This window comes from Egretta garzetta, unplaced genomic scaffold, assembly GCF_000687185.1.
Source record: "Egretta garzetta isolate BGI_Z169 unplaced genomic scaffold, ASM68718v1 scaffold511, whole genome shotgun sequence".
Lineage (NCBI taxonomy): Eukaryota > Metazoa > Chordata > Aves > Pelecaniformes > Ardeidae > Egretta > Egretta garzetta.
This window is the reverse complement of record NW_009258554.1, coordinates 932,264-956,877: the sequence shown is the minus strand read 5'-3', so window position 1 is coordinate 956,877 and position 24,614 is coordinate 932,264. Positions and strand designations below refer to the sequence as shown.

Genomic DNA, 24,614 nt, shown 5'->3' with positions numbered 1-24,614 from the left:
TCTAACACACTCCTTTATTCTCTTCCCCGTGATCACGAGTTCTCTCTCCAAGCCCAGCCTAGTTATTTGTGCATGAAGCTGCCATGTTGTGTATTGGTGTGAGTCTGGTGTTCACATGAGCTGTGAATATGCTGCACATGTGTATTTCTTGTGCATCCTGAGCTTTCCTTTGGTCAAGTTAACTGTCGTTCTGCCTTCTAATGACTCACCAAGAGAGAACTAGACCTGGTAAGATTTCTTGTTAGCAACAAGCTATGTCACTATCAATGTGACACGGAATGAGTTTGCAATGTGACGTCCAAGCCTCCAGGCTAGAAAGGATTGGGACTCTGAAGTTCCTCATCAATGAGGTGATTCACTATAATGATTGAGCTCCTACTTTGCACAAAAAAGAGAGTAAGTTGTGCAATGATGCACACAAACTCTGCTGCCTTGGTGTACACGGCAGTTCCCACACCACCCCAACAGAGTTACAGTAACTCCAGTCTCGATTGCCACTTTGCAGAACCTCCCTCCTCTGGCAAGGATACACCTTCAAAAAGCTGGAGGAAAACCAGGTGAAAGCAAGCAAGGCTGCTCAAGCACCGGCTAACCTGTAGCCACCTAGTCTTAAAATGACTGTAATCTCCTGAGGCGTCACCAAGTCGTTTTGGCTAGGTGGTTTGATGCCAGTAAATTGCAGATTTGAGTCAGGGAGGAATTTGTTCTATTTTATCCACTGCTTAGATTTTGCCTACTCCAGGACCCTAGGACAGGGATAATTTTCTGCCTCCTCTCAGCAAGGAAAGACGACGGAATGCTAAAACCTCTGTCCAGACCCATGTCCCAACTTGCTGCCATCCAAAGGGCCATGCCAACAAGAGCAGCAGCATGTAGAATAAGAAAACGCTTTTTTTTTTTTTCCTGGTAACAGCCACAGCAGTACTGCTGTCCACCCAACATTTAAATTTGGACCTCAGCTCTCTTCTAGGTGGTATTGGAGTTTAGTTTCTTAGAGAAAGTGGAAGGGAGGCCATAGGACTGGGAGAGGTGTGTGACCTTATAGTTAGCCCTCTGGGACTGTAGTGCTGAGAGTATTGAATGCCGTGATTTTTGATTTCTTGGAGGCCACTTTACCTCCTTCAGCTCAGAGCAATTCCCTCTGATTCACTGAAGCCCCCAGCCTGTTGTCCAAGTCAGAAAACGAGAATGATGTGAGACATAGGGAGCGCTCAGGCTTTTCCTTGACACAGCCTGTTCCTCTAATCTTTTTCACCCTTTTACTGCACTGGCAGCGAGCGTCAGCCTTTGCTGCAGACTGGAGGAAGCTACCCAAAATATCCACCAGTGATTCACCCCAGATAGACAGACAAACTGCAGCTGGGGTGCAATCCTGAACGCGCTGTGCTTTCTGCGTGAGCGGGGTTCACACACGCTGTCAAGCAGCGATGGCCCCTGTGTGCCCCCACGGCTGCACGGCAGGAGCTGGGGCATGGACCCAGCCGGGAGACGACAGAGCTGAGGACCAAGCTCCTCATCCTGGGCTGGAAACAGGAGCAAACGCAGCGCACAGGTACCTGTCTTCGTCTGGGCATTCAATCCCAGAAACATACATCCAGGCGGTTCCCGTGCCTTGGGTTTTATCAGGAGCAGACAGGCAAGCAGCTGCTGTTTTCGCTGCCCGGTGGCAGGAAATCCAAAGGGTCTGTTCTCTCTTGGTTTACACAGTGGTGAGTAGTTAACAGCGGGGGTGATCTGCACTGTTTCTTCCTCCTAAGTGTTGCTCTTTCGGTGGTGTTCAGGCTCAAACTGCAGTCTTTGCAGCCTGGGTGGGGACAGAGAGCGGGGTTTCTGTGCAATTCTTTGCTCCACGGCAGGTCAAGTGGCAGGGTGACAGTGTTATCTCCCCCTGTGACAGGAGGTCACATTCCCACAGTGCTGCTAGTGGAAGCCACCAGCCCCGCAGGCTTCGCACAGTATTTTAGGGGGTTAACAAACAGGGAAACCCGGCTGAGGATCAGGTGAGCCTGCCTTCACTGCAGCGCTCAGGCAGACATTGCCTTCACACGCGTGAAGGCTGAGGAACGTCAGAGCTGGTTACAGGCCCAGGGGAAAATGCTCAGGGACAAAGCAGATGCTGTGAGAAAAAAAAAACAGGCCAGAAGAAAGACTATTTTAAAATACTGCACGCTTGAACAGTAGCAGTGAAGCCAAAATAAAATGGTTTTTTTTTTTTAAAAAAAAAAAAAAAAAAGTCAGGGCGCAGACTGTGGGAAATACAAAGGGGTCATGAGAAATGCTAAAGGCCCAAATGCAGAGCAACAGTAGCAAGCGGCCGCGGCCCAGCCCCCAGCAGCATGGCCAGAGCAGCCCAGGGACATGGGGCTGCCAGCGGGGGTGCCCCCTGCCCCCCCGGGATTTCGCACCTCGGACCTGCTGCTGTTTCCCAGGCCCGGCACCAGATTCACCAGACCTGCTGGCTGAGGTGCTTGCTGGGGTAAAACATCCCAGGCAGCTGGAAAGAGAAAGTACCTTTCTCCTCCAGCACAACGTCAAAGGACAACTGCATCTTTCTAATGTGAGGAGGAGATGTAATGGAGGGGTTTATAGCACAACATATCCCTAATCCCCAAAAGTCCAGGCAATGTGACGGGAGAGGCTGATGGCCTCAAGAGCCCCCGCAGAGTAGCCTCACCACCATGGGAGAGAGGGCAGGCTCGACCGGCCTCAGCCCGTCCCTGGGGTGCCGGGGCAGGGCAAGCCCAGGGAGCGGTACCAGGACAAGGAACAGTGCAGTGAGCTCTCGGAGTAGCGTCCTCTGTGGCCCAGGGCCCCTGTTCCTCCCGTGCTGTTGTAACTCCTGCCTCTGTGCCAATGGCTTCCAGAACGCAGAGGAAAACTCTCGCATCTCAATCACCTTCTTCCGACTCTTCCGCGTGATGCGTCTCGTGAAGCTCCTGAGCCGAGGGGAGGGCATCCGGACGCTGCTTTGGACCTTCATCAAGTCCTTCCAGGTATTCTTTCATTTATCTCTAAGACCTAACAGGGTTTTTTTTCCCCTTGGGGGCCCCTTGGGGAGGGGTTTCACCCAAATGCCTGAGCTCAAAGGCTGCCGGTCAGAGCCCTGCGCACCAGTGACATGCGGCACGAATGAGACTCACGTAAATGAGGCTCACAGGGAGTGACTGCCTGGGTATGAGTTTCATCTTTAAAGCATGAGTAATTGCTGGAGACCTTCCTGAACAGCCTTGATAGCTCAGTTCAACTCAATTACCGCCTGTCTGCAAGCCTTCAATCTCCTCTTTTTTTTTTTTTCTATTTTAGCCGTATTTTATATCTGTTGCTTTCAGCGAAATACACAGCTATGGGGAAGGCCTAGGTCTCAATTAAGTTTTCCTTAAGCCTTGTTTTGAGGATTTCCAGTGAGTATTAGCAGTGTGTGGCCCCCATGCTTTCATGCAGGAAGAATTTCACCTTTTTGGCCCCACACCTTTGGCCCTGGTAATGATACCAAGTTATTAAATTGCTGCTGCTTTTACCCTGGAGGCAGGTTGCATTTCAGTGGTAGGTATAGTACCAAAGTAGATAGGGGAAGGCGAAGGAGGACAGACTGGATAAGAATCATCACCTCTGGGGGAAAACAAAGAGATAGCTATTTGCTAGAAAAACTGTTTCCAAGCCAGCCCCTAACTAGCCATGTATAGAAAAATGGTAGTTAGAGATGAAGCATAACACATTCCTGCATTGACCTGGATTTACTGGGCCAGCACAACCTGGATGTTAGCTGGGCAGGCCCAGAGGAAGTGTCAGGGAAAGACGGCACAGGAATGCAAATGGTGGTCTAAACATAAGGAAAGATGCAGGACACGCCACTGGACAAAAGCATGAAAGAGCAACTTGTGCAATACACAAGTCTTGAAACAGCAACCATATATCCCTCAGACTGAGGCTTCAAATAGCATTTGTATTGACTCAATTGGGAAAGGAGCTGATCCACACTTTAAAACTTAAACCTCACCAGCTACAACACAAGCTGGGACCAAAGCCTGCAGTGCTGTGGATCACCACGACTTCTGTCGGTGTCAGCAGAAGTAGCACATGCGTGCGCCAGGGATCAGCCTGGACCTGTTCCAGTGCAGCTCTCAGGTGGTCTCAGTAGCCAGGCTCATGCAGAGGACTCTCATTTTTCACACTCCTTGACTGTCAGAGGATCTCATATTGCACAGCAGTTTTCTGACACATCCGTACCACAAGCGACTTTTTCCATTGCTTACACGGTTGCTAACTTCCAGGTTGTTATTTGAGCGGCTCCAGTGGGAACCATTTAGTCTGCGTGCACAGGAATGAGATGCCCTTGGCGCGGCACAGCCATCCCTGATGCAGGGGATGGAGTCACCCTTTCCAGTTCCCTCTTCTCCTCCCCTTGCCCCTGTGCCCCTCCAGCCTCTTTAGCAATAGCTCGCTTTTATCCTGAGCTCAGCTTGCCACGGCTCTTGGCTGGCGAGGATGAGATGGATGGGAAAGGGAGTGCCTGGTACTTCCCTCCAAGTGACCTTCAGACCTCTTTGATTGGAGAGTTACTTTTAGGCAGGGTTGTAGGGTGATGGGAGAAAGTATCAAGGGAGGTATCTTCCACAGTGGGGGTTGGGGGGAAAGCACTTCAAGCGAATGCCTTTTCCCTTGAAAGCCTCTAGGCATTTATAACATGGCATTCTCTGCTCAGAGCTCCTCCTCTTGCAGCTACTGGGAGGCTCCTTTGGTAGCTAAGAATAGCCACTGTGCAGGGCTCTTAACTCAGCCACTCCCGCTGTCAAAATCTGGGATCCCTGCAGACTTTGTCTGGCACAGGCTCTTCTCCGTGTCCCCACATGCTTCCAAGAAGCGTCCCTGCTCAGACAGGGCAGCCTAATAAGCAACGACCTTGCGCTGGAGCTCAGAGCCCATCGTGGCTACCATGTGCCCTGCGCATGGCACGCGGTGCTCACATAGAAGCTGGGGCACTGGTCAGAGGGGCGTGTGGTGGGAAAATGCTCAGCAGGGTTTCCGCCCGCAGAGATAGCGGCGAGCCCAGGCTGGCGAGTGGGAGGAGTAGGAAGTGAGAGGGGTGCCGAGGGCGAGGCGAGGCCGTGGGAATCGCAAGGACAAAGTGGTAAAGCCAGGGAAGGACAGAGACGGAGACGGACAGAGCCAGAAGAGTGCAATATGGGAGGTGGGGAGCTGAAGGAGCCGTGGGGAATACGGGGCAGAGCTGAGTAGGAAGGTGCGTCAGTGGAGAGGAGTGGGCTGAGCAGAAGGACATGGAAAGGAAGTGGAGGGCCAGACGGCTACGAGAGAAGATATTTTTCCCATCCCCATTTGAAAGATAGAAGAATTGGTCAGGTTATACACCTCAGGTCCTGTCTGGACACTATTCCAGGAGCTCTTCTTACGTCTTGTGTGTATCAGGTCCCAACTAGATCACCACAAAACGTTTGGAGCCCGATTCTGAGCTGGTATATTTCCACTGACATTGTGGGATAACCATACAGTTTTGTCTGACCCCATAAATCAGAGAGGAATCTTCCCCTGAGCCTCAAGGTGATGATTACAGACATTGTTTAAAGGTTTGAATTTTTGCCATTTTAATATTCAGATCTCTTTGAGATGATTCCTGCAGATCTTAGTCAAATCTCCATAGTGGTCAGTGAAAATTTTTCCTCTGTTCTTCCCTGTTGAATTTAGGCATAACGAATTTAAACTTAAAATGTGTAAATAATCTTATGTTAAAAAAAATAATAATGTTGTTGGCACTTTATACTCTGTGAAATGGGGTATTCAAAATCCAGATCAGGGACTGCACTCACATTTTCAGGATGAATGTGTCCACCTATTGCCTCTGAAGTAAGGTCTGGAAATCTCCGGTCCGAGCACTATATATTTCAAAAGCAACAGAGTAGAAAATTCCTCTTCAGAAGCCTGAGCCTGTGAGGTCCCAAGCTGTGCCCTCGACTCCTGCTAGTGGTGGAGGAACCCAACAGAACTCAACACTTTGCTGATTGCACTGGCCTCTTCCTCAGGAGGCAGCTCTGCCTGTCCGGGCTCTGCGTTCCCTCCTCAGCAACTGATCACAGACACTTAGTGCACTGCAGACACCACCACAGACACCTAATCCTGGGCAGGGAGCAAAGCTGATGCTGCTTTAGGTACTTAGGACAGTATCAGCCAATGCAGCAGAGGCCTTGAATTTGGATCTCGGCAGCTGTTGCAGTTTTTGATTTCTCCAAGCTGGATCCCGAAAAAATCACATTGCCATTAGTGCCAGAATAATACTGGGTTTGAGAGTTTTTCTCCTCTTGGTAAGCAGCTGTAGGCACTGGTTTTGCCCTCGCTTTCCTCACTCCGTCACTGAAGGCAGCAGAGCTGCACCCTCACGAGTGGGAGCAGAGTCAGAGCCTGCCTGAGCTGGGTGGGAGCAGGGTGGTGGCGGGGAGGGCAAGCAAATGTGGACCTGTAGAGGCATCTAGTGGCCACCGGGCCAAATTACAGACTCCACGCTTGGGGCCGGGCTCTGCCCAATTTCCCAAATGCCGGAGAATGAATGGCTCCAGCGTACCGGGCTCAGTGGAGACACAGTGCTCTCTTTTTTTTCCTTTTTTTTTTTTTTTTGTTTTTTTCATTTCTAGGCTCTCCCCTATGTGGCTCTTTTAATAGTGATGTTGTTCTTCATCTACGCTGTGATCGGGATGCAGGTAAGTGACGCTAAAGAGCTCAACTGTGTCTGCCTTCTCCTGTTAGAGTCTTGGGAACTGAGTTATAAAGTAATTAGATCAATGTGGGGTTGTAGGGGCTTACAAGAATGTTTTCACCCAGCAAGGTAAGATGGCAGCTAACCTTGGTTGGAAAACCTTGTCAGCCTATGTGCTTCCAGCAGGAGCACAATGCACTCCAGAAAAAACAAAAACCAACCCATTAAATGGCAGAATGCAATATGCAAGCAGTAAAAGGACCATGCCTGCCCTCCACACTCTCAAAGGAATATGCAGCAGCGGTGGCAAAGGAGATTTACTGCCTCGCTCGTTGATTCAAAACAGTTGTTTCAGTGGGCTTATGGCTGTGCTGCACTGAACAAACCCAATTTTTCTCTCACATCACTCACGCCAGCGTAACTTCCACTGAGTTGTGAAGAACAGCTTTTGATTTACACCCGTGAAGGTAAACATGGGATCAGACCCAATGTACCGCTGCTCTGTGTTTGTGCCAGTTCTTCAGGAAGCCGCATCAATACAATATTCTATTCAGTTTGCAAATTGAACTTGGAACCGGCCTGAGCATTCAGCTGTGCAAGGAACTGATGTTGCATACAGACCATTGGAGAAAGCACATGATACAGGCACAGCCTGTGACAGTCCCAGCCTCACTTGCTGTGCTGCTTTTCAAACGAAGCTTCCCTTTCCACTTCGATGTTAATCAAAGATCTCAGACAAGTCAGCCATCTGGGACCAGAGACCAAAGTAGAGAAAGGCATGGCATAATTGCTTCCAGAGGTCTTCAAACATGACAGGCTTCTTGGTTTCACAATGCCAACAGAATTTGTAACAAAATTCATCTGACCTCTGTGACCTTGTTTTAATTTTTTTCCTGTTATTCTAATCACATCGTTCCACAGACTCCATTGACCCTCCCCCAGTTTGAAAAATAAAACTAACCTTTTCTTGAATTATCATAGGTTATCTCAGTTGCCCCCAGTAATTACAGCTCTCGTTTAGTCTCCTAGGCTCATACTATAAACTTGCAGTTTTGCCTTTAATACCTAACTAGCTCAAACAGTCAAGATCTTACAGGATTACCTGTGCTATATACAGAAAATCACCTGAGGGTATTGCACTACTGTTATGTAGCTACACAAAGCATGAAAAATGGCTTCCAAGCATTTGGGGTCTACAATGATTGGGGCATGGCCAGGGCTAGATATATTATTCTGTAATTCTATTCCCTTTTCTGTCAGCTAGTTCTAAGTTGGCTATTTAATCCTTGGCTTACATTCAAGCCTCTGTTTTAATCATCTTGCCAGCCTGAAGATCATACATCTGTCTTTCACATTGATCTAGATTACTAGAGCGCTTCCTGCCCTCCCGCCTTCCAATGAGAAAACCAACTCTTCTCACCTTGCCTCTTTGCTTAGAGCCCACGGACTTGTTGTCATCACTGTTTGTCCAAATGGCATCTCAGACATTTTGTGTCTCTTGAACCTTCTGACACATAGTTCCCTCACACACAGGAACACGTTGGAAGGAAAATCCTTCCTCGCTCCATTAAGCAGCTACCTTGAAAGACTAGACGTACCAGATAATATAGTAATATAACAACAGAAAATATAAGAATTTCCCATGTAAAGGAGACCTACCACTTTATCTCAGCTACTGCCCTGACTTGGCGTGTGACAACATTCAAGCCTCGCTACCTAATATGCCCAAGTGGAAATATCCAAACTGATGCTGATGGATGAAGCCACTCACATCATGGCCCAGGAGGCACAGAATGGAGAGACCACAAGAGAGGAACCTCCACCTGCAGCTCCTCTTAGGTGCCTAATGCAAGGCACCCAGAGTAGCAGCCGCTGCCGGTGCATCGTGTGTGAGGGAAGCCGCAGGGCTGAAAGGAAAATCAGGCTTCCAGTATGGGAAGTTCCCTTGCCTATGCTTGCCTGAAATGAAAAACATGGTCTGCCTCAGCTCAAGCTGCCTCTGAGTATTTAATCTGTCCTCCTGCTCCTCCTCAGTGCAGCTGGGGCTGTCACCGCTGCCCACGGCATGGGGGCGGCTGGGGCTGGGGAAGGCCCACACATCCATGAGGAAACCCTGAGGAAAGCCTGCTGTGTACAGACCCTCCCTCCCATCTGGCATGGCCTCCCCGCCATTGTCCCTGCGCTTCCCTCCACGTCCTTGTTTCTTTTGGGGTGTTAATTATCGGTGACATTTGCTTGAAAAGAAGCTCCATGTTCTCCCAGAGCTGCTCTGTTCCTGCTGCTCGTTTTGGCTACGAGATTACGGCTCTCAGTCCTTGAGATCTCTTTCACTTTGCTATCGATGGGGAATAAATAGTCCTGACTGACTGCTGCGCAGAGGCCTTTCTGCCAGGCAAGGTTTGTTAAGCTCTCAGTCCCGGTGCTTGAAAGAGCCAAAGCTATTTAAGACTTTTTCAAAGAGGCCTGAAACTCCCCTGCACTGGGGACTTCACATCTGAAGGCAGGCCCCTAAAAAAGGTTTGCTGATGGTTGCAGGCTTCGTGCTGTGGCTGGATGAAGTAGCTGGTGCAGGGACAGCTGGTTGGGCATGAGAGGAAGCTGTAAGCCATCCTTGTATGGGCAAATCTGGTCATCATCTTCACACTTCTGCATTCTGGGGAGGGGGGGGGCTGAAACACCTGCTGGTGACAAGCATGGCTACTAGAAGAGCAAGCATTTGGACAAGCTCCAGATCCAAGGCAATGTACTTTACATTGTTTTGGGAAGATCCAAGGCACCCCACAGAGCTGGAAGCTCAAGGCTTTGCAGCTGCTGGGCTTTTGCTATCATTTCCTCCTGGTGAAGACAGATAAGCAATGAAGGAGGGAGGCTTTTCTTCTGTGTTGATTGATTTCTTTCAGCTGGACCCCCTCCCCATATGAGTGCCTGTTAAAATAAGGCCCCATATCAAGTATTCACAATGTATGAAATAAGGAAGGATGTCTTGTTTTAACAAAAGATTGTTACAAAATAAGTGCTTTTCTGGTGATAAAGCACAAGCAAGGGAAGCAACAGCAAATAAGAAAGACCTGTGGAAACGGTTTTTAAGAGAAAAGCAGATTCTGTTTAATATCAGAGTCAGGGTGAGGCCAAGAGCTACAGGTGACAAGAGGTTTGGGGATTTTGCAGGGCTAACCTGAAAAGACCTCTGCTCTCTGCCAGGTGTTTGGTAAAATTGCGCTGAACGATACCACAGAAATCAACCGCAACAACAACTTCCAGACCTTCCCCCAGGCAGTGCTGCTGCTTTTCAGGTGGGTGTCTGACAGCTCTGGATGGTGTCAGTCTGGGAGCACGATTCCTCTGCTCCCAGGCACAGCTTATCTCCTTCTACCGTGTCGTGTTCACGAGGTGAGTAGAAACACATTGTCCCTTAGCGGGGGAGCCTGGGAGTTGTGTCAGATGAAACGACCAGGCCATTAAGCCTTGTACCCTGCCAGCCGACACTGGCCAGCACCCAGTGCTGCGGAGGGAGGCAAGTCCTCCTACTCAGAAGGAAGGTAGCCAGTTTTCAGTGCTCTCAAACATTGATATGCAGCACAAACTCCTCCTTTTGTTCAAATCGAGCCGATACAACTTCCAGCTTTTTTTAGCAGGGAAAGGGACATGAACTCCCACTCATGCTTTGGCATGGCCATCCCCAGCTCAGCTTAGCACATCGTCCTGCTCCAGCTGTGGCCAGGTGTGCCAGGGCCAGGGAGGGGGGATGAAGGGGTGGGAAGGTGGCACAAATTCAACACTCTCTCCTCATTTTCAAGGAGTTTTTTCATGCAGTTCATAGCCATGTCACACACGTCTCAGATGACTCTGGCTGGTTGGAGCATGATGGCCCCATACCCAGACTAGGCAAAGCCAGCCAGGAACAACACGTTGATGATGGCAACAAAGCCAAAAATGGGAGCAGGGTATATCAGTGTATGTCAAAGCCCGGCCATCAGCCTGTCTTGCTCTTAATTGATCTCAGTGGCAAAATTCCCATTAATGTTCATGGGAGCAGGAACAGGTTGCCAATGTGCCAGCATCTCTCACATCGAAGGTCTTCCCTTGCCCTTTTCTATGCCCAGGTGTGCCACCGGTGAGGCCTGGCAGGAAATCATGCTGGCGTGTCTCCCAGACAAAAAGTGCGACCCGGAGTCGGAGCCAGCCAACTCCACTGAAGCCGATCACTCCTGTGGCAGCAGCTTTGCCGTCTTCTATTTCATCAGCTTCTACATGCTCTGTGCCTTCCTGGTGAGTCCGCCCCAGCCACCGAAACCTGCCCTCTGTCAGTCTGAGCCCCTGCCTCCCCAGATAGCAGCACTGCACAGCAGAAGAATGATCTCAGAGAGGGGAAATCTCCCCATGGGGTCTTTCCCAGCAGCACCCTTTCAGTGACAACACCCCCTCGGTCACTGCCGTTCCTGCCTCCCTCCAGCTCTGGGGGATGCTCTGCTTCCAATCCTAATCCTTTGTGCACAGCAAAGGAGCGCTCTTCCCTCTTCCCCCTCAATGAGAAAACCAAATTAGCGTGTTGTGGGCTGTGCTGAGGCTAGCAACGCCTCAGCCACACTTCCCACCTTCCCTCCTACCTTCCTTCTGGCTGCTGAGCAGGTTTTTCCTCCCCTGCCAGCAGCAATGACTGTGAGAATACACATATCCCACTTGCATCTGCTCCGTGTCGGCAATGCGGCATTGCTCAGAGCAACAGCACATGCTCTGCAGCTGGCATCAGCACGCAAAACTCTCCCAGTGAAGAGCAGCAACATTTCAAATTTTGGTCTTGGGCCAGAAGAAAGGGCTTTCATCTCAGCCCCACTGTCTGTAGAGGATAAATCCCAGGTTCTCCCACCACTACCCCGTTCTGCTGGGCAAAGACACAGGTAAATAAAAAGCCATCACAGCATGTCTAAGCATTCAGCAAACTTGGGCCTTAGCCATTCAGTAGGGAAGAGAAAAACATGACCAGCTGAGAATATCCCACCTTTGGGGTCTTCCCATTGAAACTGCAGGGCTGGCATGGGGGAACAGAGAACCCACCCCCCAATGGCTTCCTAGTTTTGAGTCCAAATCCAGACCTTAAGTGGTGAACCCAGTAAAGTCAACTGTTACCTGCCTCATCCATCAAGTCATCTCTGTCCTTGTTTGCAGATCATCAATCTTTTTGTAGCTGTTATAATGGATAACTTTGATTACCTGACACGGGACTGGTCCATTTTAGGACCACACCACCTGGATGAGTTTAAAAGGATCTGGGCAGAGTATGACCCTGAAGCCAAGTAAGTAACCCAGCCTGGATATCAGAGCTCCTCAGGAGAACAGGCACGCAATTTTCTGTTCTCTAGACCCAATGCAGTAAGTGCCATGTTCCTCTTGCAGGAACACTTTTTTTTCTGCAAAATTCCTGAAAAGGTATTGCTGGTGAATCCCTAAGCCAGCAGTGGAAGGATGCACACAAAACCCCCAATAATCCAGGAGGAAGCAGTTTTCGACCTGTTATGCCACCTGGACATCCACAAGTCTATGGGGCTGGATGGGATCCACCCAAGAGTACTGAGGGAGCTGGCAGAGAAGCTTGCCAAGCCCCTTTCCATCATTTATCAGCACTCCTGGTTAACAGTGGAGGTCCAAGATGACTGGAGGCTTGCTAGTGTGCCCATCTACAAGAATCCAGAAGGAGGATCTGGGGAACTATAGGCCTGTCAGCCTAACCTCAGTACTAGGGAAGGTTATGGAGCTTGAGTGCACTCACCAGGCATATGCAGAACAACCAGGGGGTCAGGCCCAGCCAGCATGGGTTCATGAAAGGCAGGTCCTGCTTGACCAACCTTATCTCCTTCTATGACCAGGTGACCCGCCTAGTGGATGAGGAAAAGGCTGTGGATGTTGTCTACCTGAACTTTAGTAAAGCTTTTGACACCATTTCCCACAGCATTCTCCTGGAGAAACTGGCGGCTCATGGCTTAGAGAGGTGTACTCTTCGCTGGGTAAAAAACTGGCTGGATGGTGGGGCCCAAAGAATTGTGGTGAACGGAGTTAAATCCAGTTGGCGGTCAGTCACAAGCGGTGTTCCCCAGGGCTCAGTTCCGGTGCCAGTCTTGCTTAATATCTTTATCAATGATCTGGACGAGGGGATCGAGTGCACCCTCAATAAGTTGGCAGATGACACTGGGTCAGGTGGGAGTGTTGATCTCCTTGAGGGTAGGAAGGCTCTGCAGAGGGATCTGGACAGGCTGGATTGATGGACTGAGGCCAACTGTATGAGATTTAACAAGGCCAAGTGCTGGGTCCTGCACTTGGGTCACAACAACCCCATGCAATGCTACAATGCTACAGGCTTGGGGAAGAGTGGCTGAAAAGTTGCCCAGCGGAAAAGGACCTGGGAGTGTTGGTGGACAGCCGGCTGAATATGAGCCAGCAGTGTGCCCAGGTGGCCAAGAGGGCCAACAGCATCCTGGCTTGTGTCAGGAATAGTGTGGCCAGCAGGAGCAGGGAAGTGATTGTCCCCAAGCACTCCGCACTGGTGAGGCCGCACCTCAAATACTGTGTTCAGTTTTGGGCCCCTCACTACAGGAAGGACGTTGCATTACTGGAACATGTCCAGAGAAGGGAACAAAGCTGGTGAGGGGTCTGGAGCACAAGTCTTATGGGGAGCGGCTGAGGGAACTGGGGTTGTTTAGCCTGGAAAAAGGGAGGCTGAGGGGAGACCTTATCGCTCCCTACAACTGCCTGACAGGAGGGTGTAGCGAGGTGGGTGTTGGTCTCTTCTCCCAAGTAACAAGTGATAGGATGAGAGGAAATGGCCTCAAGTTGCACCAGGGGAGGTTTGTATTGGATATTAGGAAAAATTTCTTCACTGGAAGAGTGGTCAAACATTGGCACAGGCTGCCCGGAGAGGTGGTGAAGTCACCATCCCTGGAGGTGTTCAAAAAATGTGTAGACATGGCACTTTGGGACATGGTTTAGTAGGCATGGTAGTGTTGGGTTGGCAGTTGGACCTGATGATCTTGGAGGTCTTTTCCAACCTTAATATTTCTATGATTCTATGATGCTATGATTCTATTTGACTTTCTACTCACAGTAGAAATGCTGTGCTCAAATCTCCGTTCTGTCGTATGTCATATAGACCCATCACAACCTGTACCTTCACATGGCTGCATTACGTTGTCTGCAGGGTTATTCACATCAGCAGACTTGCAGGGATTTGAAGTTACACAAGAATAACTCACACAAGGGCTTAACTGACATTCGGTATTATATGCTCTGTTTGACGCATGCTTAGGCTTAAAGTGCATTTAGATCCTTGTGGCATTACAGTGCAGTTGACAATTGTAATTGCAAAGCCCCCTTCATAATACAAAAAATGTGGAAAGAGATCTTGGTGTAAACTAAAAGCAGATCTCTTCAGGAGACATAGTGTCAAGAATAATTTGGGCTCAGGTTCTGCAATATGTGAGGCCATGTCACATTATCAGAGTGATACATAAATTGAAACCCTTCTTCCCATCCATGGTGACTGCCCAGAGAGACTTTTAATATGGATAGGGGATAAGCACAGAATTCTAATAAATATACTGTTTGTCAACAAAACAGATACCACTATTTGTGCTTGTTTGAAGGCCAGACTGCAGTGGCTGAAGCCCCATCATAGCCGCCCCGCCCAGATGGCATCCTGTTCCTTCCCATCTATTACTGGGAAGCTCTTTTTTACCTCTTTCCCATCCATGTCCCATGCTTGAAGCACCACCTCTGGCTCTGGTAGCTCTCCTCCCTCCATGAGAGAATTCTTCTTTCAAGATGCCATTTACAGAACGGAGCTGCTGCTGTGGAGGAAATCCAGCACTCTGTTTTGCACTGGCTCCAGTGCATAACAAAGCATAAACAAGTATCAAAAGACAGTGGCTCGGGGCTATTTATATGGGAGGTAAAGCACTAGGAAAAAAGAGACTCTTTGCACCTCTGTGCCTGCTATAGACCTGAGACTGACAGGCAAAGAAGCAGCAGTAGATTTTGAGCAAGTCAGTGGTGGGGGTAAAGCCCAAAATTGTCCGTTCATGCACTGAGGAACTGCAACATTCAAAACACCGAAGTCAATTCTTGCAAGTATTGACTTGTGTATGACTGACAGCTGGGTTCTGTAGTAGCAGGAGTTACATGAGCACTGGACAAATCCTGAGGAATGCACCCCATGCAAGAGGCCTGAAATAATATCTTTGGCTATGCCCAGGCTACAGGGAGTGGCAGTGCAGGGCTGGAAAGGTCTCAGTGATCCTTCCAGCTGCACCCGCACTCGGCAGGCAGATCAGCAGGTCGCCCCGTGGTAAGGATGTGACCCTCACTGTGCTTTCTTCTTTAGGGGACGGATCAAACACCTGGACGTGGTGACACTGCTCCGGCGGATTCAGCCCCCCCTGGGCTTCGGGAAGCTCTGCCCTCACCGGGTGGCTTGCAAAGTAAGGCACGCTGCGGCTCGGGAAAGGCTGGGAGTCACAAGCAGCTAAACACCCCGTGATGGCCTTTTCTAGCTGAGCTGGCCGCACAGCCTGGCCGTCTCCTGGTTCATGTTTTACCCTCCTCCCAGCTACCCTGTGCCACTCCCCGGCTCCTCTGGGCATCAACAACCTAGCCAAGGGTTGGAGGGACACCAGCGGCTGGGTTGTCTGCTCGTCAGAGACATCAGCACCCTGACAGCCCTCTCTCTAGCTAGGAGAGAGCATCCACATGCACGCTAACCAAAGCTCTCAAAGACCAAGCACTGAATCAACCACACATACGTTTGCGGTATCAAACACACATCCCAAGACAGATTAGGACAGACAGAAATAACAGGGCGAGGAAAAATATCTCTGAGATTCTCTCTGGACTAAGCAGTGCACCAAAAAGCTAGCGCTATCTCTTATTCTTGCTTTGCTAATCGACAGGTATTAGACATCAAGATGAGCGTGGTATTAAGATATAGGAAGAGCAAGGACAAAATTTCTGTGAAAATGTCTCGCTCATTTCCTTGGGTGTGAGACTCCGGCTATGAAAAGGGACTCTCTCTAGTGAATAATGACTTGTTTATAACCTTTATGTTTCCTTCGCTTGAAGTTCTTTGTTCATCTCCTCACAAGTCTTGGAGTTGGTATGTGACACTTGTAGTTGTTTTTATCTCAGTCTCAGAGTAAAATACAAAGCCTGGGATGTGTACACAGAAATACATGACTTCTGTGGCCTACTGCCAAGCCCTTTCCATCTGCTGTCTAGCAATTGTTTGTCGTCTCGACCTGGTTCAAGCCCCCCAGTCTACGATTGCAGTGGTAGTGATGGGGGGGTGACGTCCTTTCCTCCAATTTGGTACTGAACCAGGCCTGTTGCATGGAAGTGGCAGAAGGCAGAGCTCGAACAAAATCAACCCCTGAAAGCATAAGCATTCAAACCAAGTCCTTGGTGTCTCTTACCTCCTGAGACAGAAGTAGGGACGTAAGAACTGGTGACTCTGCTACACCTGTCTCGGACATACGTCGCTGGTCTCACTGAAGTTCACCCTGCAGCTGCAGCAGTACTCAGCACTCACCTGCTGTCCTACATGGCTTTACAGAAGTACTGCAGGGCAGACACAGGCTTGTTTTATAAGGGAGAGGGAGAATAGTTGGATAAAGCAGACCAGCTTTCACGTTTGGCTAATCCCCTTTCTTCAAGCCTGTCACCTAAAAGAAAGATTCTGGCTGTCTGTTTATAGACATTTGCACCAGGCACAGCTTTAGTGCAGGCAAGTTTGCAAGTGCCTCGTGAGGTGTGAAGAAATCAGTTTGCTCCTGATAAGACAAAAAGGTGTCATTTAAAAGCCAAAAGGTTTGGGGACTGGAACAAATCTCTGTCTGTCTAATATACTGTGGGCAAATGCTCACTGGCCACTGGGGAAAATGAAGGTTAGAAAGTGACAGTCACACTGAAGAAAGCAGAGTACCTAGCGATGGGAGAGACCCCAGGGCAAACATACTATGGTTGGGACCATCAGTGGATATGGCAAGTACTTTTATAATTGTGTAACTAAATCCACAGGCCATGGATGCTCACATAAGAGGGGTGGCAGGACTGGAGGGCATCATGAGGACATAAGGAAGAGCATGCTTCAGTCCATATGTTGGCAGTATGATTGCTCTCTTTCTTCTTACTCCCCAGCGCCTTGTCTCCATGAATATGCCACTGAACAGTGATGGGACTGTCATGTTCAATGCCACTCTCTTTGCGTTGGTCAGAACAGCACTGAGGATCAAGACTGAAGGTAAGAAGCTTGCTGAGTGCAAAGGTACAAAGGTAGCTGAGTGGTGTTCACACCAAAGTGTGCTGAGCTGGAATACAACAGTAAGGACATCTTGTATAAAATGATCCCAGTTTCTCATATGCAGCACGTGGTACAAAAAGCAACGTAAAGATGTTTGGAGGAATAATATCTTCTAGGGAGAGAACAGTGTTTCCAGCTACCTAGAAAGCTGGTGTTTCCCATGGTATCTCAGATTTTTGATCGTGTTCTTTAAGATGGTCTCAAAGTTAAAAGTTTTAGATCAATGTGCGGTCAAGCAGCAATCAGGGGAAGGAAGAAGGGCAAAGAAGCCTCCCCACATGCAAACTGGCTGCAGAGCTGGGCCACTTTTTGAGTGCTGTTGCCACTGATCTTCCAATTCAATGGAGGAAAAAGAGCTTGGACTTGAGGGTCTCACCTCGCTAAAACTCCTCCTGTGTTTCCATTAGCATGAGTTAACATCACATTGTAGTGGCAGTGGTGTTGAAGGCCTAAAACCAGATGAGAAGCAAAGGGACTATTAATAGCTTTGCATAGACCAGCAGGTATAGTTGGGGAAAGCAGACAAGATTTTAGGCTCAGTTTGTCCCCTTTGTTGCACTCTGTCACCTGCTGTAATGAAAGATATTGGTCCTGAGTCAAAACCCAGCTTTACGTATTAACAAGGTGCTCTAAAAGAGCATGTAGGTCTGTGATTCACAGCTAAACACCTCTGCCTCAGGAGTGGCTGCATTACATTTCAGGCATGGGAAAGCAGAGACCAGCAGAACCCTGGCTTACTGTACCAGTATTATACTGGCAGCTGAGCCAAAAAATAGTGGTAAAATTAAATAAAATATATTAAGGCCTTGAATGTTGTGCTAAACAGAATTTGACTGTAGCCAAAGAGGCTCTCCCGAGGAAAAATCCAACCACAACCCCTGTAGGACATCTTGTGTCTTATGAAACAGAAACCCAAAAAGGACTTAATTTTCTTCTCCGTCTTAGCCTCAAACTCTCAGAGTTGTTGCCAGTGAACTCCTGGGAAACCACTTAAAGCCTCAGACTGCTTTGTCTCTTGCCTTAGCAGGAGCTTGTAAGCGGTTAGGGCAGGAGTTTGGAATTAGCCCTCCTGAGTCAGATTTCTGCCTTTGATGCTGTCCACTTGTTTCATCCTCACCAAGTTATGTAGTGTCCCTATCTTCACTGCATCCTATTAAGAGAGCCACTTCCATGCAGAGCCCTGTGCAGCACACTGAGGAGCTTTAATGCTGGGGAGGAATAGGAAAAGCTGCAGGAACAGCACCTTTAGGAGGACAAGATAGTGGTTTCGTACACCTAGAGAGAGAAGAGAGCTTCAATTATAAGGGGTTTGAATGTACATAAATCAAGATATTAAACTGAAGGTGAATCGTTTGGGAGGAAATGGGTATCTAGAAGGAAAGGATATAAACCAGATCTGCTTCACTCACTTTCAAAGGGGTAGTGTGTTTCATTAATGTCTCATTTAGCTCAGAGCCCCTTGGAGGCACATGTAAAGTCTAAGTTACATAAAAGGCTTATTACAGCCTATGCCGTTCTTCAGAGAATAAACATGAATAACCTGGGACAGTCCTCTGAGTTGGACAGTGAAAGCCTTGCATGTGCCTGGAGTGCCTTTTCAGAGCACTGCACAGACTCTTCTGGGTGGACTCTTGGCACCATTTGAAGAACTGGGTATCTGCTGGGAGGCAGGGATTGCAACATGTAATCCTGGGGAAGTGCTGCAAGCAGGCCCAGATCTTCAGATTTCTAGATGCACCTTTACCACCAATTATTTGTGTTCCCTGAGCTGTAGTTTGCCATTAGCTGACCTCTATTTGCATCATATTTAACCATTTTAAAACCTGGGGTTTAAAATTTTAAGTATTAGATGAGATTATTGCTTTTTGGGATGAAGTAGCACCATCATTCTGTTGTTTCTGGCTGTTGCAAACAATCGATCAGTAACACAGTCACCTTCCTACCCTGAGATGACTATGCATATTTAGGGAGAAGACATCTTGCTGTGAGGGGGCTTTAGCAATGGTCAGAGCATCTCTTTGCCCAAAACTTTCCACTGTTGAAAAAGCTCTGATATTCTCCTCCTACAATTACCATGCCAGACGTGAAATCGCTCCTCTGCAGGGTCTGCTTAATTCCTGTCTCTGATGATTTTCACCCTGCAGGTAACCTGGAGCAAGCCAACGAAGAGCTGAGAGCAATAATTAAGAAAATCTGGAAGCGCACCAGCATGAAGCTGCTGGACCAGGTGGTGCCCCCCGCAGGTGGTGAGTGCAGGATCTTGTCCCAGTCTCTGAATCTTTTTCCTCACCTGACTCATCCTACTGCACCTCGTGATCATCAGGTGGAATATGGGGGACAAGCTTTCTTCTACAAGCTGTATTTTATCAGGCTGAGATCTGTTTCTGCCTGTACTAACATGGATAACATGTTCTTACTGCTGAGAAATCAGGGAAGGAAGAAAGGTATATAAATAAGAGTTAGAAACCTTTATTCCTAGATCTTGCCCAAGTTTGATCATAGGTATTTGCTCCCTTGGACATTGCCTGGTGCTTGCTGAGGACAAAGGAAGCAGGCAGAGCTAAATAGCAACAGGGAGGATGATGTGGACTTTATCTGACTGCATAGGAGCTATGGTCTTACACTCAAGTTAAGGACGCAGCCCCATCTCATAACCCCTTCATATTTAGCGAAACTACCTTTCCTATGGCATATGGCTCTTTTTTTACTCAGGTAACTGCTTTCTACTATGATACCTGTCAAGGAGTCATGTACCTGGGGACATTCCTCAGCCAGTCTGAACTGGTGTAACATGCTCTTGGTTACTACGCGGTGTCCCTGGTAGGCTGTAATTACCAGGCTTCTGGACAACTCCTTTGCTAGGCTTCTTGGGACCCCAGGTACATGGGCATCCAGTGTGGCCTTCACTGAACTTCCAGGTGGCTCCAGGGGCTATAGCACAGAACAGCACCTGGCAGTTAATTAACAGTGCAGCCAGATCCTGAACCTTGCTCAGCCTGCTCGGTAGTCAGCAGACCATGTCTTATAAAATTTTCAGTGGGTTTGGAGAAGGGAGGAGAGTTACCTGGATAAAAACTTATTGCACATTTTGGCTCACTGACTGTATTAAGTGAGAATACAGCAATGACTGCATTTCTGGGGAGAGGTGATCATTTTGGTTTGCTCACACCCACGCTAGGCACAACCAGATGGAATTTCAATGCAGAGAAGGGCAAGATCAGGTCTGGGATGGATGGTCAGCCAGATGCTGTTGGTGAGCCCAGACTCTGAGTATGTATTACCCCAGGCTATCACTGTGTTGACCCAGACTGGAAGGCTGCTGCTATAGCAAGATCCTACGTGGTAAACCAATACCAGAGACTGCAGAGATTAGAGGCACTTCACCATAAACAACGAGCATCCAGAGGTGCATAGCTATAGGGGTTCTCTGCCAGCAGAGCCAGTCTATGCAAATGCCACATGCACCTCTCCTCCTGACTACTTACAGCAAGCTCCGGCTGTGGAGCAATCCCTTCCTTCAGCCCTACATGCCGATGCCGTAAAAAGCAGAGAGGTACTGTGGTGGCTAGTCTTTCTGCTGCGAATTGCAAGGCTCACATTAGCAAACACACTGCTTAAAATCAGTTGCTCATTTAATTTAATTTTTATTTTTTTTTAATACCCCTTTACAGATGACGAGGTGACCGTTGGGAAGTTCTACGCCACTTTCTTGATCCAGGAGTATTTCCGGAAGTTCAAGAAACGTAAAGAACAGGGACTGGTGGGCAAGCCCTCCCAGCGCAACGCACTCTCCTTGCAGGTGACAAGCGGGCACAGGATGGACAGGGGTGGTACAGTAGAGGCATTTGACCCCACTTCCCTCTCAATCATTCTGGGGGCTGCAATGGGATATCCCCACTGGAAAGGAGCTTGTAGATCCCTTGAATCACCACATCAATCCTTTTGGATAAGCATGTATGTACCATGGGCTCTGGAGGTGGAAGGCACAAGTGAGGTGTATCCACAGTTCATCAATCTGCTGGTAATATTTGAAATTTGTGTTCCTTTTAGAGACCTGATATGAAGTCTCCAGCAGACATTTGCTTATTACCACATTCATTCTAGCCTTTCTGCGGGGAGTCACTGTAACAGGGGCAGGGAGAGCATGTTGCCAGGAGGCAAAATCAGTTAAAAAGCAAAAAGCATACCTGGGTGCCGAGGCCATCCATCGGACAGAGCATCAGGCTCTGCGACCTGGGATCTGTTCACCACGGTGCTACATGTTCACTGGGTGGACTACCAAGCTGTGTGAAAGAATGAGAAGGCCCCATTAACTGTACAAGCAGCACCATTTCTGTCCCTCGAGTGTACAGTAAGGCTGAAGGGCGACTCTGGAGTTCCAGCAGTCTAAAAGGTAGTGTGACACAGGCACAGATACAGACTGAGGTCCCGGCATACCCACAGCTTACCTCCCTGGATGGACTCCCTGGAACAGATTCCAGTCAGGGAGGGCTTTGAGGACTATCCAGGTCCAGATGCCAGCAGTTTAGCTATTAAATCCATATTTAAGCTGCTGATTAAAAAGAAGAGATTTTCAGAGGCGCCGAGTACATGGTTTAGCTGGAACTGTGGCTGCTCTAGGGCTTCTGGTTGTGGATCTGAGAACCCGAAGTTGAAAGCATGCAGACTTGCTTAGTCAAGCCTGTGGATTTATGTCTATGTCCTGTTGTGATGAAGCCAGGGGACTAGCAACAAACATTCCTGGGTTGAATTGCTAAGAGTTTTTCCCTCTCTAAGCTGGCGATGAAAGGACAGAATTTGTTGGCATTTTTCTAGGAGCTGGGGATGTTATATTAAGGGCTTCGCAGTGCTTAGGAAGAAATAGCACTGCTTTTATTTCTCATATACCCACTCGGAGATATGAAGCTCTATAGTTTGCTGTTTTGCAGGCTGGTCTGCGCACACTTCATGACATTGGGCCAGAGATCCGACGAGCAATTTCTGGAGACCTGACAGCTGAAGAAGAGCTTGACAAGGCCATGAAAGAAGCTGTTTCTGCTGCCTCTGAAGATGATATCTTCCGGGTAGGTGCTGAACAAGTTTACAAGCTGAGGCTAGACCAGCAGCTGAGCTCAAAGAGTGCTACTTTCTCTTTTATGCACTCCATATTTCATCTGGGCCCTCCTTCTTGTTTCCTAGACCCTAGAGTGGTGGACTTGGGATGCCAGGTCCTAAGATCTTTGGACAGTTTTTATCCCATTTTCTTCTCAATGGAAGTTTCCCTCATAAAACCTAAATAAAATCAGAATGAGAATGGCCAAAGAGTCTGAAGGACAGATCAGTTCAGCCATCCTACAGTCTGCAGAGCAGCAGCCTGGCACACTTTAGTGTTGCCATTCCTCCTTTCGGTGGCACAAGTTGCGTCCTTCCAAAAAGTACACCAGAACCCAATAGAGCTCCTATGGAAGGAGGAAATTTTCTGAGCAAGATACTTAAATCTTCTCTTTCTTATTTATATTTCTTGTAGTTTTCTTCTCTGGTAATATTTCTTCTCCTTTGGCATTTGCTTCCTTTTCTTACAGAAAGATGCTGTCAGCCCCTTTCATTACTCTTCAGCTGAACAGTACATAACTGGCTCATTAATTCTTTCTTCATTTGTTCCTCCAGGTGATTAATAGTTTCTGGTGCTCTTCAAAGATTCCTTCTCATGTCTAAGTGTTGCTTTGTAACTGCACTGTGAAAACCAGAGAGTAGTTACCTGGTTCTTGCATCCCTACCCAGTCCTGCACCCCCAGGACTGGTGGAAGGCGTAGAGACAACTTTGCCTCACCTATGCACCTGGCCAGTCCTCTGAAATATCTTAGAAAGCTAAAGCTTTCACAGCCTGTGTGTACCTAGTCCTTCTGACAGAGGAGTCCATGCACTATCCTCTGGCAGAGAGAACACCAGTGCCATCAGGCACATTTTGGTCCTCACTTTTTTGTCCTCCACAACAGGTTAAGCAGGAAACAGCAGGGCCCCTGAACATCTTCTCACTCACAAAAGGAAAATAATTTCTGTTCCTCTGACAGAGAGCCGGAGGCTTGTTTGGAAACCATGTCAGCTATTACCAAAGTGATGGCAGGAGCGCATTCCCCCAGACATTCACCACCCAGCGACCTTTGCACATCAATAAATCTGGCAACAACCAGGGAGATACCGAGTCTCCGTCTCATGAGAAGCTGGTGGACTCCACCTTCACACCCAGCAGCTACTCATCTTCAGGCTCCAACGCCAACATCAACAATGCCAACAACACCGCCCTGTGCCGCTTCCCCAGCCCACCCAGCTACCCCAGCACTGTCAGCACAGTGGAAGGCCATGGGACCCCCTTGTCACCCACCATACATGTGCAGGAGGCTCCTTGGAAAATACCTTCCAAAAGGTAAGCTTCACAGAGCAGAGAGTGGGGCCAAGGGACCCGGGAGAGGAATGTGCATGCAAACACCAAAGCACTGCTGCCTATAGTCTTACTCACCCACCAGACATGGCCCAGCCTGCAGCCTGGATTGAGCCTTCTGGTTCTGCACTTGTGCCAAAGCGCACGGTGCAACAGATATGCATCAGTTGACCACTGCAGAGCAGCAGCACTCTCACTGACCAACACACTTGTTTTCTTTGGGCTTCATCATGAACAAACCTTTGTAAGAACCAAAAGGAGCCTTATTTATCCTTCCTTCACCACAGGGAGGTGTTTTATCAACTGCTAACTGAAAGACAAAGGGACTGCCCTTCACCTCTTAAGCGCCCAACAGGGAGCTTTGTGGAAGTCAGTGGGCTTTCTTTCAGTGGGTGACATCTCTACAGAGGTCACCAAAGGCATTCTGGGAGGAGAGAAGCAAGGTTTTCAGAAATGCAGTACTGTGCAAAGCAAAGAAAATCCCCTTTTCTGGACAGCTTTCAGGCTGTCTACACACAGTGAGTAATATGAAAGGAGCATCATATTTATCAGTGGGGAATTATTTTAACTGTTTTAGTAACAGCAGGAAGGAGCTGGATTTTTTTTTTTCCATGCAGAGAGTGGGCAATGTGAAAAGGTGGAGAAATGCTGACCCAACAAAGGACATAATAGGACAGTAAGACAAAAGAAATTCAGTCGGTACAGAATTGCCCAAGTAAAGAGTCCAGTGGTTTTTCTATTTCATGTCTTCCTGAGGGAGGCCACAGGAGTTGCACAACGTGCGTTACCATCTGCCTTCCCCCTTGCTGACTTGTGCTGATGTGACACTGATAACATGATGTTCTTTTCTTTCCTTGCTTCCTTGGGTACCTTCCTTGAATTAGGACGCATTACTACGAAGCACTGGGACGGTATGTGTTCTCCCTCATGCTCTAATGCTTTCTGGGTGTAAGACCCATTGTTGTCCTATCGAAAGTCCAAATCTTCACTAATGCTGAATATAAGCTCATCTTTTCAGTGTCAGTAGGGCTCAAAAAGGGGTAATGATCACCATGACATCTCCAGAAAATATGCCCAACTCAGGGCTTTTCTGCCCACAGGCAGGTAGCAATGCATGGCCTGTTTCTAGTTCGTTTCTAGATTTGGGGGGG

General features: G+C 48.5%; 1 protein-coding gene across 1 annotated transcript in view; it reads left to right on the top strand.

Moving 5' to 3' along the window:
- Positions 1-24,614, top strand: part of CACNA1C (calcium voltage-gated channel subunit alpha1 C) — a 489,781-nt gene that overhangs the window by 457,676 nt on the left and 7,491 nt on the right. Inside the window, exons 32-42 of the mRNA XM_009647934.2 lie at positions 2,865-2,993; positions 6,642-6,707; positions 9,905-9,996; positions 10,807-10,972; positions 11,870-11,997; positions 15,075-15,171; positions 16,883-16,985; positions 19,190-19,291; positions 20,717-20,844; positions 21,974-22,108; positions 23,096-23,448. Coding sequence (XP_009646229.2) covers positions 2,865-2,993; positions 6,642-6,707; positions 9,905-9,996; positions 10,807-10,972; positions 11,870-11,997; positions 15,075-15,171; positions 16,883-16,985; positions 19,190-19,291; positions 20,717-20,844; positions 21,974-22,108; positions 23,096-23,448 — 1,499 coding nt within the window. The remainder of the gene's footprint in view (positions 1-2,864; positions 2,994-6,641; positions 6,708-9,904; positions 9,997-10,806; positions 10,973-11,869; positions 11,998-15,074; positions 15,172-16,882; positions 16,986-19,189; positions 19,292-20,716; positions 20,845-21,973; positions 22,109-23,095; positions 23,449-24,614) is intronic.